At 40.0% G+C, this 13,551-nt stretch overlaps 1 protein-coding gene across 1 annotated transcript in view; it reads right to left on the bottom strand.

The window, feature by feature from the left end:
- Nucleotides 1-3,766: 3,766 nt before the first annotated feature.
- Nucleotides 3,767-13,551, bottom strand: part of KIF3C (kinesin family member 3C) — a 66,081-nt gene continuing 56,296 nt past the window's right edge. Inside the window, exons 6-8 of the mRNA XM_074209930.1 lie at nucleotides 8,222-8,330; nucleotides 6,792-6,964; nucleotides 3,767-6,578 (exon numbers count right to left, since the gene is read on the bottom strand). Coding sequence (XP_074066031.1) covers nucleotides 6,485-6,578; nucleotides 6,792-6,964; nucleotides 8,222-8,330 — 376 coding nt within the window. The 3' untranslated portion in view covers nucleotides 3,767-6,484. The remainder of the gene's footprint in view (nucleotides 6,579-6,791; nucleotides 6,965-8,221; nucleotides 8,331-13,551) is intronic.

Here is a 13,551-nt window from a genome sequence, read left to right as displayed (position 1 = left end):
AGGGGATACCTCATAAGCTTAGTATTTTTATAAAGTGAATCTGTGAAAATCTCACTCTTCGGAAAATGCTGAAATATTGCATCAAATAGAAAGGATCCATAACTGAACAAAGAAGAAAGTACTTAAGAGCAAAGTTAGCCTCCCACCTATTTATCTGCATGGATGAAAGAAGCTCTTCTGACCTCCAGTAAACGGGGCGGTCATGCTCTTTTTTGACATTGAGTATCACTATCACTGCCTTTTTGTCTGTAGGATCAAATATAAACTATCTGGCTTTTTATGTTGTTCACTCTCTGGCCATTGCTCCCTCCCTGTACTACACTCTTTAACCATGCCAACCTCCTTTCTGTTCCTTACACATGGCACTCCAGCTCTGAGACATTGCTCATTAAATAGAATGTAAGCTACGTGAGGGTAGGGATTGTTCTATTTTTGTCTTTGTATTTCCAGATCTTCCCATAGTGTCTGGAATATTGCTGGGAAATAAGAAAAGAGAATACATATTTGCTAAGAGCTTTTTATGAATATCATCACATTTGATTTTCACATTAACTCTGCAAAATAGGATTATTATCCCTGTTTCTGTAGTTGAGGAAACTGAGGCAAACAAAGGTTAAGTGACACAACAATTAAGTGCCTGAGGCTGGATTTAAAGTCAGGTCTTCCTGACCTCAAATTCAGTTCTCTATTCACTACTCTAGCAAATGTCTTGTAGGCATTTAGTGAATGTTGTCTGAGTGCTTGATTGAATATCTTCATGAAGTAAATAGGGCAGTATTCTTATTATAATCATTTTATAGGCAAATGAAGTCCACAGAGATAAAATGAGTTCTTCTGAGACATACCCAGTTAGTTATCAGGATTATAATGTGAGTTTATTGATTCTTAAAGGAAGGCTCTTTCCACACCATGCTTCCTTAGTCCTAGTATTTCTAATAGAGTAGGTTTTATCAGAGAGAAGGTATGGCAAACACTTGGCATGGTAAAATAGAAAAAGATGGCAGTCTCGGAATGGGGGAGGGTAGTGGGAGGGAGTTCTAATTTTAGAAGATGTACAATTTATTGGGCATAGTGAGTTCCAGACCCTGTGTGGGCTGTCTCAAGTGCTTGTTTTTCCAATGCCTTTCCACATCTGTTTGCAGCTAATCATTAGAATAACATTTGTAGCCTGGTAATGTTGAGTAAACTAACTATAGCATCCTGACCTTAGCCACAAATGGCTAGCAGCTGGGAGACAGCTAGGCAGCAGTGGCACACCTATTCACTTGACATCTGGAAGACCTGCATTCAAAGCTAGGCTCAGCCATTTACTAGATGTGTGACCATGGGTAAATCATTGAACTTGTTTACCTCAGTTTTCAGAATTGTTGTGAGGAGGAAAAATAATATACTTGTAAAGTGATATAAATATCAGTAAAAATAATGACAATCATCTTCTGAATTCAATCCTTCTACAATAACATTGATATATCATCTAGATTCCAAAGGCACAATATGGTACAGTGGAAAGATCACGGATGTTGGAGACAGAGGATCTGGGTTCAAATCTTACTTCTATTCCTATTACCTATGTGACCTTGAATAAATTAAGCAACCTCTGGTTTTCTTGGCTACAAAAATACCAGGCTGAACTAAATAACCTCTGAAATATTCTCCAGTTCTAGATATATAATTTTATGGACATTCTAGTCCCAACCGTTTTCAGAAACAGAAGGAAGTGACAGTGCAGAGGTCAGGATCCTGGCCACAGCTAAATCTGGAAATAGGAAATAACTCTATAAACTAAGTGAACACTGGCAAGGAGATTAACTACAATGTCTTTCACAAAGTAGGTGATTAATCGGTGTTTGCTGAACTCTCGATTTTTGCACAATCCCTGCTACATAAAGCTTCAGGAATTCACCTATATCCTTTGTAATAGAAAGGGAAATTTGATGTAATTGGATCTCTAGTTTGAGGGTTTCAGAAAACCTTGGATTTTTTTCTTGCCTCTAGTTTAGTAAGTGGAATAAATCACTTTCCTTTTAAAACTTTGGTTTCTCCTTAATAAGGAAAATAATGCCTTTTGGTAGTGAGACAAAGGGAAATTGTGAGCAAAAAAAGCCTATGGAAACAATAGTATCCTTGGTATGAACATCTAGGGCCATCTGACCTATCTCTTGCCACTGGACTACAATGATTCTGGAGGAGGGAGGGAGATTTGCACTGTCCTGCCCTACTAAAATCCAGTTCACTTGCAAATTAAGACATTACTCTCCTTTTAAAAAAAAAGATATCACCCTCCTGAAGCCATTGGTTCTTTTTGAAAACAAAGAACCAACAAGTTTAAACAAAAGATGATGAATGCAGAGGGTAGACAGTACCTACTCCTGGTTCAAACAGATTGATTAACAATGAAAGAGGAGAGAATTAAAATGTGCAAGGATAGTAGAGGGTGTAGTGAAGGAAAGATGAGAGGGCAGTGGAGGATCTGGACTGAATTGTTTATCCTTTCTTTTTTTTGAACATATCTTTTGTTGCCCATGAATTGGGTTTAAATGAGGCTGAGTTGCTAGATCATAGGATTGGATAGAATGAAGTCTTTAACAGCTCCTCTCAAAGTTGTTTCAAGGGCACAGTCTTATTCTTTCAGATCAGGTTTAGCAGTTCTCCTGGATCCTGGAGCTAAGGATGGCAAAGATGGTCAGGAGGTGAAGGGTCAGGTCAATCCCTCCAGGAAAAGACAGTAGCCCAAAAAAGTGGTTTGCTGTAAAGCTACCATCAATAACATCTTCCCCCCCCCGCCACTTCCACACCTATGCATTCCCTAAGTTACACTTGGAGCATAAAATCTCTAAACTTTTCAGGAAGACCTATTTTTAATTCTTACTGTATTTGGACCATGATGTGAGACAGAATTGACCTGCTATGTTTGGCTAAGAGGGTAGAACCATGGGAGCTCCAAACAGGAGGTGCCAAAATATTACTTGAAAGGGGGAAAATCTTTGTTGGCAGTTATCCAAAGTGGTTTGGATGCAAATTAGAAAGAGTAGATTTGTCTAATGCTGGAGTAGACTTGAGACAAATCTAAATAATCACTTGGGATGTGGTTGAGAGAATTCTTGTTCAGTTATTGGTAATTATATAACCATAGGACCATAGTTCTAAAGTTGGAAAGAGGACATCTACATTAGCCCTTTCATTTGACAGATGAGACCTATAAAGATTAAGTAATTTGTTGAAGGTCATACAAATATAGTAAGTGGCAGTGGTAGAATTTGAACACAGATCTTCGGCCTCCTCAGTCAGTGTTCTTTCCATTCCCTCAGCTTCTGTGTATCAGTGGTCTAGTCCTGGAATTCTTCACATGGTGTCTGTGATCTTGCCTTTTAGAAAACTATCTCAGTATAGGTTTCCTTTTTAATTCTGTATTTTAGCTTAGTAATTTAAAAACATTCTGGGAAGGGATCCAAGAACCTTCACCAGACTGGCAAAGGCATCCTTAACACAAAAAAGTTAAGAACATCTATTCAAGTTTCTAAGTAAATGAAGGAGCCTTGACAGAAAGTTTCCTCTTCAGAGCTGAAGAGATGTAGCTATATCTCTTGCTTGATCCCCTCCCCCAGAAGTATAGAAAACCAAGGGAAAAAGGGAACATGGCAGAAGTCTGGTGGCAACATTAGACCAGAGATCTGTTACTTCAGACTCTAAGGGCTCTCTATAGATGTGAGTCTCTTGATTGTGGATCCCTGAACTAGAGCATCAGCACCTATACTAAGGGAAATGTTCCAGACCATAGAGAACTTGGCAATAGGCTGTTCCATGGAGAACTGAGCAGGTTTCCTTTTTGACCTCTTCCCATCTAAGAATTCACAGTCAAGCAGGAAGTGCTTTTCCTTACTAGCTGAACCAGAATTGGATTTCCAAGTTACTAAATCAGAAGGAAAGAGAATGGAGAGGGAGGGGAAGGAAAGCAGAAAAGAAGAGAGAAAATAAAAGAAACAAAGCAGGAGGGAAGACAAGCAGCAGCCTCAGTAATGATACTCATTCCTTTATTGTTGATTTTGTTCATCTGAATAGGGCTAGGGCTGACAGCTTGCTGGCCGCACCAAATGGTAGGCACGTAACAGCTCAACAAAGAGGCCTCCATCCTAAGCAGGGGGGATAGAGGATAATATTTCTATATATATATTTATAATACGACCTGTATATTCATATGTATTGAGTGACAAGAGGGCTATCATACGGTTAACCCTGGAGTTCTAAATAAATACCATTAACAACAGGCACAGAAATTTGGTCCTAATCAAGGCCTGTACTTTGTTAATCCAATGTCTGATCCATTAGAAGGAAAAAAAGATAAGACTGAAACCTTGCCACCCCCATCAGCCCTGTCCCCAGGATATTTTACATTGAGTATGAAGAGTCCCCTTAGTGAGGCACACACACACACACACACACACACACACACACACATGTCAAGCATATGGAAAGCTCCTCTCTTGACCTCAGATCCAGAACCTTAGACCTGGGAGTGGGTTAGTCAGAATTTGTGCTATAAGACTGAGGGATCAAATGACCAGATAGTGAACAAAGGCAATTGAAGAAAGAGGGTCCCCATCCTTGAGCAAATATGAAATGATGACAATAGCTCTGTTTCTTCCACCTTCCAAAAGCTCAAGCGAAAGAGAAAACTTATTCCAAGGCTGAGAGGTGAAGTCAGGAAGATAGGTCTTCACCTCCCATGACTCCCTGGGAAGCTTCCAGCCAGTTGCCATCTCAGCCCAAGTTCAACCTTCCTGCTTAGTTTTCTGATTCAAGTCCTTTCCTGCTCCAATATCATAACTGTTTCCCCTTGAAGAAGAGGGTCTTGGGACCAGAAGCAAGCTTAGGTAGAAGGTCCACAAGGTCCTTTAGGGAAGCTTGAAGGGAAAATACCTCAGAGCCAAAGAAGAAAGACAAAGTTTAGAGCTAAGAGAAGAATAGGAACTGTGCATGGGTACATTTATCTGGGGGTTGGGGAGCAAGGTTATGTGAGGGAACAGTGTCACACCAGAACATATCAAATGCAATTTGGTATGGGGCCTCAGGTTTCCTCCAAGAGTATCCCCATTCTGTTAGTGGTATGACCAAGAGAATCTGAAAGCTTTTATGAAAAGAAGTCAAATGAAATTAGATGAGGCTAGGAATGGAGGCAGACGTGAGGATATCCCTAAACTAGTGATTCCCAACCTTTTGGAGGTCATGACACTAAACATTTATTTGATTATTCATGATTTCTGCTATTCCTCCTCAAGTGTATATTTAAAAAATTAATGTCAATTAGAATTAAAAAATCAAAGAAAGGGTTTTTTTTAGAATTCTATACATTTTCTAAAATGAGACACCATTGACCAGTATAACAAGGTCTGGGAATTACTATTTTAGGGGCTAATACATGTTACAGATGCAATAGGATTGGTTCATTTCCAAGGAGGCAATATCCCCAGGAACATGGATTCAGAAGCAATAAGTAGCATTAAGCAAAGCTGGTAAAGATAGTTGGGATCCTCTATCCTTGTGCTGAAAAATGGAGGGAAGCACTTTTATAAAGAGCTTTTGTTTTCAAAGTCAGTTGATGCAAATCCCTCCTGCAGCTTAGAGCTTGGGTTCCCTCAGTAGCCATGGCAAGACACGGTATCTCAGATATGGAGAATTAGATGCTGTCCCCTGCCCCCAAAGGCCTTCACTTGAGCTAGAACTCTTGTAAAGGGTAACAACTGACTTCCTCGGCCCTGGTCCTAGAATCCAAGTGAAGGATTAAGAGAGAATGAAGCAAACAGTTGGTAGAGAACCAGGACTCCACATCAAAACTGAAGGATTGTGACCTGATGCAATGAGATTAATGGAGTCCTTAGAAGTGTCCTAGAGAAAAGCTGAGACAGAGGCTGCCTGGGCCCCAGAGAATTCAAACTTCAGCCTCTGCAGCTCAGCAACACCTCAAGGTTCCCTGGTTAGGATTTCTGGAACCACCATTGTGGGAAAGCTCTTCTCCTCCTCAGGACAGCCAACCTTTTTTCACCAGCAAAAGTTGCTTAGTGGTGCCACAGGGAATGAGGAGATGGAAGCCTTGGCATGAGATGCATAGCAAAAAACACTTTTTCTTAGGCATTGGCCACCTTCCCTTCAAGAGACAGTCGATATGGACACTGGCCTGAGGCCCATCTGAGAAGTACTGGCAAGAGGGAAAGGAAGCTGCCCAGTGACTGCTGCCAGCCCCAGAGGCCTCAGTGAAGGTCATTTCCCCCATACCAGCTGAGCTCCATGAATAAATAACATTAAATAAATAAAGGAGGCTAACAACTGAAGGCAGGGGGAGTCTGCTAGATTCTCACCTACACACACACACACACACGCACACGCACACGCACACGCACACATACAAAGCCGCAGATGAGATGATTCAAGGCTGGCGGCCCATATCCCCAGAGTCTGTGGGGCCAAAAACTGTGGTTCTTGGAGGCTGTCACTCATGGGCCAGCATCGTAGAGGAATGCAGAGAACTGGAGGCCAGTGGGACATGCGAGGTGGAAGAGGGCAGTACTTGAGGACTCTGGCACCTGGTGGGAAGAGTGGGTGGGAAGGTGGAAAAGAAGAGAGGAAACATATCAGGTAGATTTAGCCTATTCCTAATTTTCTTTTACCTTACTCACCATCAATGTGTCCCTTGTCTAATATACTCAGAATTTGTACCTCCCAATAGACCATTGGGTCCTCCTATTCCTTAGATCAACTTCACCCCACCCCCCACCTCAGCCTTTTGATATACTGACCAGGACCTGGACTTTCGAACTTTAGAGGTGGAAGGTCTTTCAAGGAAGCTGTCCAGACGCATAAGCCTTTCCATGTGTAGTGCCCGGGGATCTTGTTCTTGGTCATGAGAGAATTCAACCTCAAAGACAGCTGGAGGGGACACATCTAGTTCCAGGAATAGGATATTCTCTGCCTGTTCCCAAGAAAGCAAAACCAGATATGAGCAAAGATATGCTTTTCCTGTCCACAGTTAATACTGACTGATGAGGGTGGCAATGAACAGACCTGAGATAAGGCAGTTGTGCTGCCTCAGCAAGGTCTGAATATTATATTCCCGAATCTAAAGCCAGGCCCTGCATTGTCAGACATGGCCAATGCATTGGTTTGTTTTCCTTAGCTATATTTTTTTGTTGTGAGACAGGGTTCTAGTGGGCATTGGAGAAGTCATTGAGAAGTGACATAATATTAAAAAATGTTAGTTAAATATGTATTGAATTAATTTTTTAGACTGAATTTTCTATCTTGGGCTGGCAATACAGGTACTATTAACAGGCTACATCTTCCTCTGATTGGCTTGAGAGCTTTGACCTGCTCTGCTTCTGATCTAGGCTAGTTTGCCCCTACTTAGGAACCTGGTGGCCTTTTGCTCCCAGGGGCTCACCCATTTGTTGCCATATAGGACTCCCAATTGAATTTATTCATTGCGGCTCAGAACTCCCAAGCCCAAGAGATCTACCAGCTTCAACAACCCAGAGAGTGGGAATTATAGGATATGCCACAATGCCCAGCTGATTATTGGATTTTTAAAAAAGTGTACACATCCATATGTTACTGTTAAGCTGAAGCCTAAAGCCTTCATGGTCACCTAGGTAGCAAATCATAAAATAAATTCCTATGTTTCGCGAAGGATATAATTTCCAAGCATGAAAATATATACAAGAGGCAGCATTGCCTAGTGGATAAAAATCCAGCCTCAAAGTTAAGAAGTCTTGGGTTCTAATCGTGCCTCTGACACAAACTAGCTACATGACTTTGGGCAAATTTTGTAGTCTCTCAGTATTCCTGCCAACTTAGTCAGCCCTAAGGTGTAAAACAACAATAACAACAAAATATCATCTATGAGAACTAGGCTTGATAAATATCCCTTTTCCTAAAATGGAAATAATGAAAATAGCTCTGGATTTGGCATCATAAGTCCTGGGTTCAAATCCTAGCTCTATTACCTGTATAATTTTGGGTCAATCATTTCCCTTCTTTGGGCTCAGTGACCTCATTCATAAAACGAGGAACTTGGACTAACTCTAAGGTCCTCCCGCCTGTTCAAAATTCTCTTTGCTGTACCCTGCCTCTAGTCCTGATTCTAATGAGTAGGATAAAGTGGTCAGTGGCGACTGAGTGTCATACCTTCCCAGAAAATCTTTCCAAGCCCCTCCATTTCCTAATCTCTTACCCTGTATCTGGGGTGGGATCCCATTGCCATGGCAACCCGAGCATATTGACTGATGGGTCTCTTGTAGCCCACTGCTGAGGTTGGCCGCTTCTTCATTTGGCTGTTATTGCTGCAAGGGAGAGATGGTATCAGAGTGAGTTTCCTGTGTGCACAAAGGAATGGTGACATCATGAGGGATTGAGTGATCATTAATGGGCCCAGCAGGCCTCCATTTCTGCAGGCTCATTTTGTTGCCCACTTGAACTAATCTGAACCTGGTCCAAATAATTTCATATGTACCATCAATTCCCACTTTTCCAAGCTACAGGGGGGAATCCAGGAGAGCATAGGTGACAAAAATTCAATATCATACAGGCCAAAAGATTTACAAAATTATAGAATCTAGAATTAAGAGACACTCACCCCAAAATTATATCTCTTGCAATGTAACTAAGTTGTCTAGTATTTCTTTGAAGACTTCCAAGGAAGGGTCCTTTCACCTCTTGAGGCAGTCCATTTTACCTAAGAACTGCTCTTATTTATTTATTTTTTTTAGTTTTTTCAAGGCAATGGGGTTAAGTGGCTTGCCCAAAGCCACACAGCTAGGTAATTAATAAGTGTCTGAGGCTGGATTTGAACTCAGGTACTCCTGACTCCAGGGCCAGTGCTCTATCCACTGCGCCATCTAGCTGCCCCAGAACTGCTCTCATTGTAAGGAATTTTTTTAAGCTTACATTTCTCTCTTTATAAATGTTTCTGATTCTATTTTATAATGTCGAACTTGAAACCTCTTACTCATGACAATTTTTCAAACATATTAAGCCAGTTATCATGTCTCCTGAGTGTTCTCTTTAAACAGCTCCAGCTTTCCCTCTTCCTTCCACCATCTTTCACCAAATAACTAATATATTATTGGTAAAGCTGCCTTTTTATGGCAGAGAAGAAAGAGCATAGAACTTGGATTTGGAGGATGTGGGTTTGAAGCCTAGGGAGGGGTCTCACTGCTGTCAAGTAGTCAATAAGCACCTACCAGGTGCTTATTCTAAATGTTAAGATAACAGATAAAAAAAATGAAACAGTTATTGCTCTCTGGGAGCTGACACTCAACATTCTTAAATAGTCATTAAGTTAATATTGCTGAAAACACAGATGAAGGGAGGTTTGATGAATCTTTTGTCATTGAAAGCAGAACTTGCAACTTCCACATCTTTGACAGCAAACTAGCTTCAATTCAATTCAACAATTGACAATTACTCAACAAGTAATTAGGGACCTTCTATGTGGGGAGCTGGGTGGTGCAATGTATAGCCAAGAAGATACCTCTTTCTGAGTTCAAATATGACCTCTGATATTTACTAGCAGTATGACATGGGCAAGTCACTTAATCCTCTTTTCCTCAGTTTCCTTATCTGTAAAATGATCTAGAGAAGAATGATAATCCACTCTAGTTTCTGTGCCAAGAAAACCCCAAATGGGGTAATGAAGAATCAGACACAACCAAGAAATGACTAAACAACAATTATATATAAAGGCTTAGTGGGGTCATAGAAGTGGTCAGTGGCCTCAAAGAACTTATAGATTTATTGGGAAGATATAGATGAAATAATTAAAAGTAATATTTGATAATGTTAATATTATTATTAATAACAATAATAATAATAATAGCTTATTGGCTTACAAAGTACTTTTTCAAATATCTCATTTGGGCTATAATGACTTTGGGAGGTAAATGTAATTTTTATCCTAATTGTATAGATAAGGAATATGAAGTTGACAGAAGTTAAGTAACTTACCTAGGGTCATGATCAATTGGCACTGACCAAGATAGATCATGTAGTACAGATTTGGGTAATGGATGACTTTGACTCTTGCCTCTGAAGGATTTGGGGCAGTAACAGGAAGAGTGAATAGAAGAAGCAACTAAGGATTTGAACTCAGGTTTTCTTAAACTCCAGGTCTAACTCTCCAGTTACTGTGCCATTTTGCTGCCTATGGCAAGGGCACTGGATTTAGAATCTGACAATCTTGTTTCTACTATCTAATACTTTTGTGATCTTAGCAAAGTCTCTTACCCTTCAGATCTCTGGTTTCCTTTTCTGCCAAACAAGGTGATTAGATGGCTTACTATCTTTGTGACCTTAGGATTGTCACTTAACCTCCATTGGCTTCACTTTCCCCATATGAAAAATGAGAGTTGGGGTATTTACTGACCTAGCTCTGTGATAGTGATTTTAAAGTTTGGCATTACCCTAAATCCTATGCTCTTTGTTTACCTTTAAAAGATGATACTGATTAGCAATGAAATAGACAGTAGGTGGACATCTAGAAGATCCAGAAGCAACGGGCCTGGATTATTCATCACTGGCTATGCAGTCCTTAAGTAACTGAATAGGCAGCCCCAAAGGCATAGACAATGCTTCTATTTCTGCAGTGAGAAAGTCATGGAAAATTATGCAACTACTGACCAGCCAATCATGTGCTAAGAGCTCTGGTCTCCGCCAATAGGGTGGCTACCACTTGGGTAGCTCCCATTGATCTCTTGGCATTGACTGAGATAGGTCATGGAGTACAGACTTGGGTAATGGATGACTTTGGCTTTTGCCTCTGAAGGATTTGGGGCAGTGACAGGAAGAGTGAATAGCGGAAGCAACTGGGGAAAGTATTTTGCTTCTTTGGCTGGCACTGAGGGGAAAACTGCAAGCAGCTGCCATCTTGAAGTGAAAAGGCACTTTCACTTGACTTGGAAGGAATGAAACAGAATGAAAAGATCTTTCTGATCTTCAACTTTAATCCAACAAGCCAATTATTAAACCCCTATTCCCTGAAAGCACTATGCTAGTAATCAAGCCCATGACGACTCTTCCTTTGATTTTATTAGTGTACAAAATGCCTGGTGTTGGAATGCCCTCTACCAGTGCACTTGACAATCCATCCATAACTTTGATCTAAGTCCTAGAGAGATACTGGAAATTCAGAGAGGTTAGCTAAACAGTTTAGGGAGTATTTAGGTCTTTCTGACTCTAAGCTTAGCATTCTACCTACTATTCTACTTTACTAAAGAACTGGACAGAAAGACAAATTCCTCAAGGCATGGGAGAGCACACATCTGTTTCCTTTGCAGAAAGGGAGTAAATTTTTATTACATACTGCCTTAATTCCCTGAAAAAGATGGGAAAATAACAGGAAGAAGCAAAAGAAAAAAAAAGGGCAGAAAAATGAGGAAGGAAAAGGAAGAAACCAGAAAGCAGTTGGGGCACACAATCAGACTCAGTTTTGCTCCATCTTTTGTGCTGCCTTTCTTGATTTCCCACTCTCCTTCCCCCACTCTATCTCATTCCCATCTGAAAGTCTTCTCCTACCTCAAATTTTCCTAGAACACTTTGTCTTGATCTCTTCCTCTGCCCTCAGCACTTCTTACCTGGTATCATGTTTATGACAGAGCTTTCAGATTCTGACTGATTTATATCTATATAAAAGCTTCAGCATGTAACTGGGCAGGTAAGAGAGACAAAAGCTTTGCTCACTGAGTTCAATTTTATCTCTCTTTCCCCAGCTCTTTCACCTACATAAAAGAGGGGAAAGGGTTTGGAGCTAAAAACAAAAACAAAACGCAAAAAAACCCAAACCAAAATTAATGGACTTGATGTCTGGGAAAAAAAATATCCTGCTGAGGATATAGAAACTTTCTAGCCAAGAGTCTGAAAGAGAATAGATAAACAACTCCTAAGGGAAAAATGCTGAGAAAGGTTTTTTCCTTGGGGTAGTTGCTGGTTGTATGGTTAAAGTGAAGGCAGCAGTTCTTTTGAAATAGTCATACAAAAACTTCTAGCTTGTAACTAATAGTATGGCAAAACCCATTTTCTCATAAAGAAGAGATATTTCTATAGCTAAGAATTTCTGCTGAAGACAGAAGCAGAGAGAAGTCCTGACATCACATTGCTAGTAGGCAAGTGCCAGCTCCTCCAGCAAAGACCAGTCCAGCAGGGCAGGATGAGGATGTTACTAGAAGATATCAAAGGTCCTATGCCACTGGAGTGTCCCCTGGCCACTTGTGTTCCCTCTATGTCCATCTCTCTAAGTGAACATCGTGGTCAAACATATATTCTGTGTGGGTATAGGTGTGTCCAGGTTTCCAGTCATATATCTATATATCTATATCTATATATATTTCTCTATTTCAGTCCTGTGTGTCATTCCTTCCTACTGCTGGTATGCATAGCTAGCTATGAAAGAGAGTGCCTGAGACTTAGGAGGAAAATTGTTTATTTCTGTCTTTCTACTATACTATTTCATTAAATGCCTTTGCTTTGAACTAAGTGTGCTCTCAGTTTGATGATTAAATATATATACATCAATGAGGGCTGATGAGCCATGGTTTTAGTTGATATAAACTCACAGAATACATTGAATCTGAGATAGCTTTTTTTAGGGGACCACCATGAGTGGGGGGAAATGCCTCAGGCACTACATTTATCTTCATACTTTTCACATTTTCCCTTAGAATAGAAACTCCTTAAGGGAAGGGTCCATGCCATTTTTTAAAACATTGCATATCCTGATTTCTCTCTCATCAAACTCAATTTGGATCAATGTACAACATGGAAACAAAGTAAAGACTGACAGATTGCTTTCCATGGGGTGGTGGGGGGAGAGAAGTAAGATTGGAGGGGGGGGAAATTGTAAAACTCAATATCTTTAATAAAAAAAGAAAATGGGAAATTATCAATAAAATTTTTTTCTGTATACCAAAATAATTACCATTGATATAGGGATGTAAAAAACATGAAAATTTTAGCAATTAAAAAAAAAACTTTGCATATCCTGTATCGCCTTGTGTCTTGCATAACACCTTATTTATAATAGGTGCTTAATAAAAGTTTGTTGAGGGAAAAGTTATTCATTTGCACTCATCATTTCCTGAATATTGAGTCACAGACTTAAAGACAGAAATCTGGATTCAATTCCTGACTATATTACTTACTAGTCATATTCTTGAGCAAGTTCCTTATTCTCCATGTGCCTGTTTTCTCCTGTGTAAAATGAGAAAATTCCACCCTCATCATGTACACCCCTACAAAATTCATATAACATTTTTGAAGGGAAAATATAACAAAAGATATGATAATATTCTGAAAAGAATAAGATAATAGTAGTTCACATTTAGATAGGGCAGCTAAGTGCCACAGAATAGCCTGTCAGACCTAGAGTCAGAAAGAACTGAATTCAAATATGATTTCAGACACTTATTAACTATGTGATCCTGGGCAAGTCATTTAATCCTTTTTACTTCAGTTTCCTCATCTATCATTTTTCTTTTAATTTTACAATTCCCCCCATCTCACTTCCTTTCC

Source organism: Macrotis lagotis, chromosome 1 (assembly GCF_037893015.1).
Source record: "Macrotis lagotis isolate mMagLag1 chromosome 1, bilby.v1.9.chrom.fasta, whole genome shotgun sequence".
Taxonomy (NCBI): domain Eukaryota; kingdom Metazoa; phylum Chordata; class Mammalia; order Peramelemorphia; family Peramelidae; genus Macrotis; species Macrotis lagotis.
Note: the sequence above shows the minus strand (reverse complement) of the source record. Positions and strands in the feature narration are given on the sequence as shown.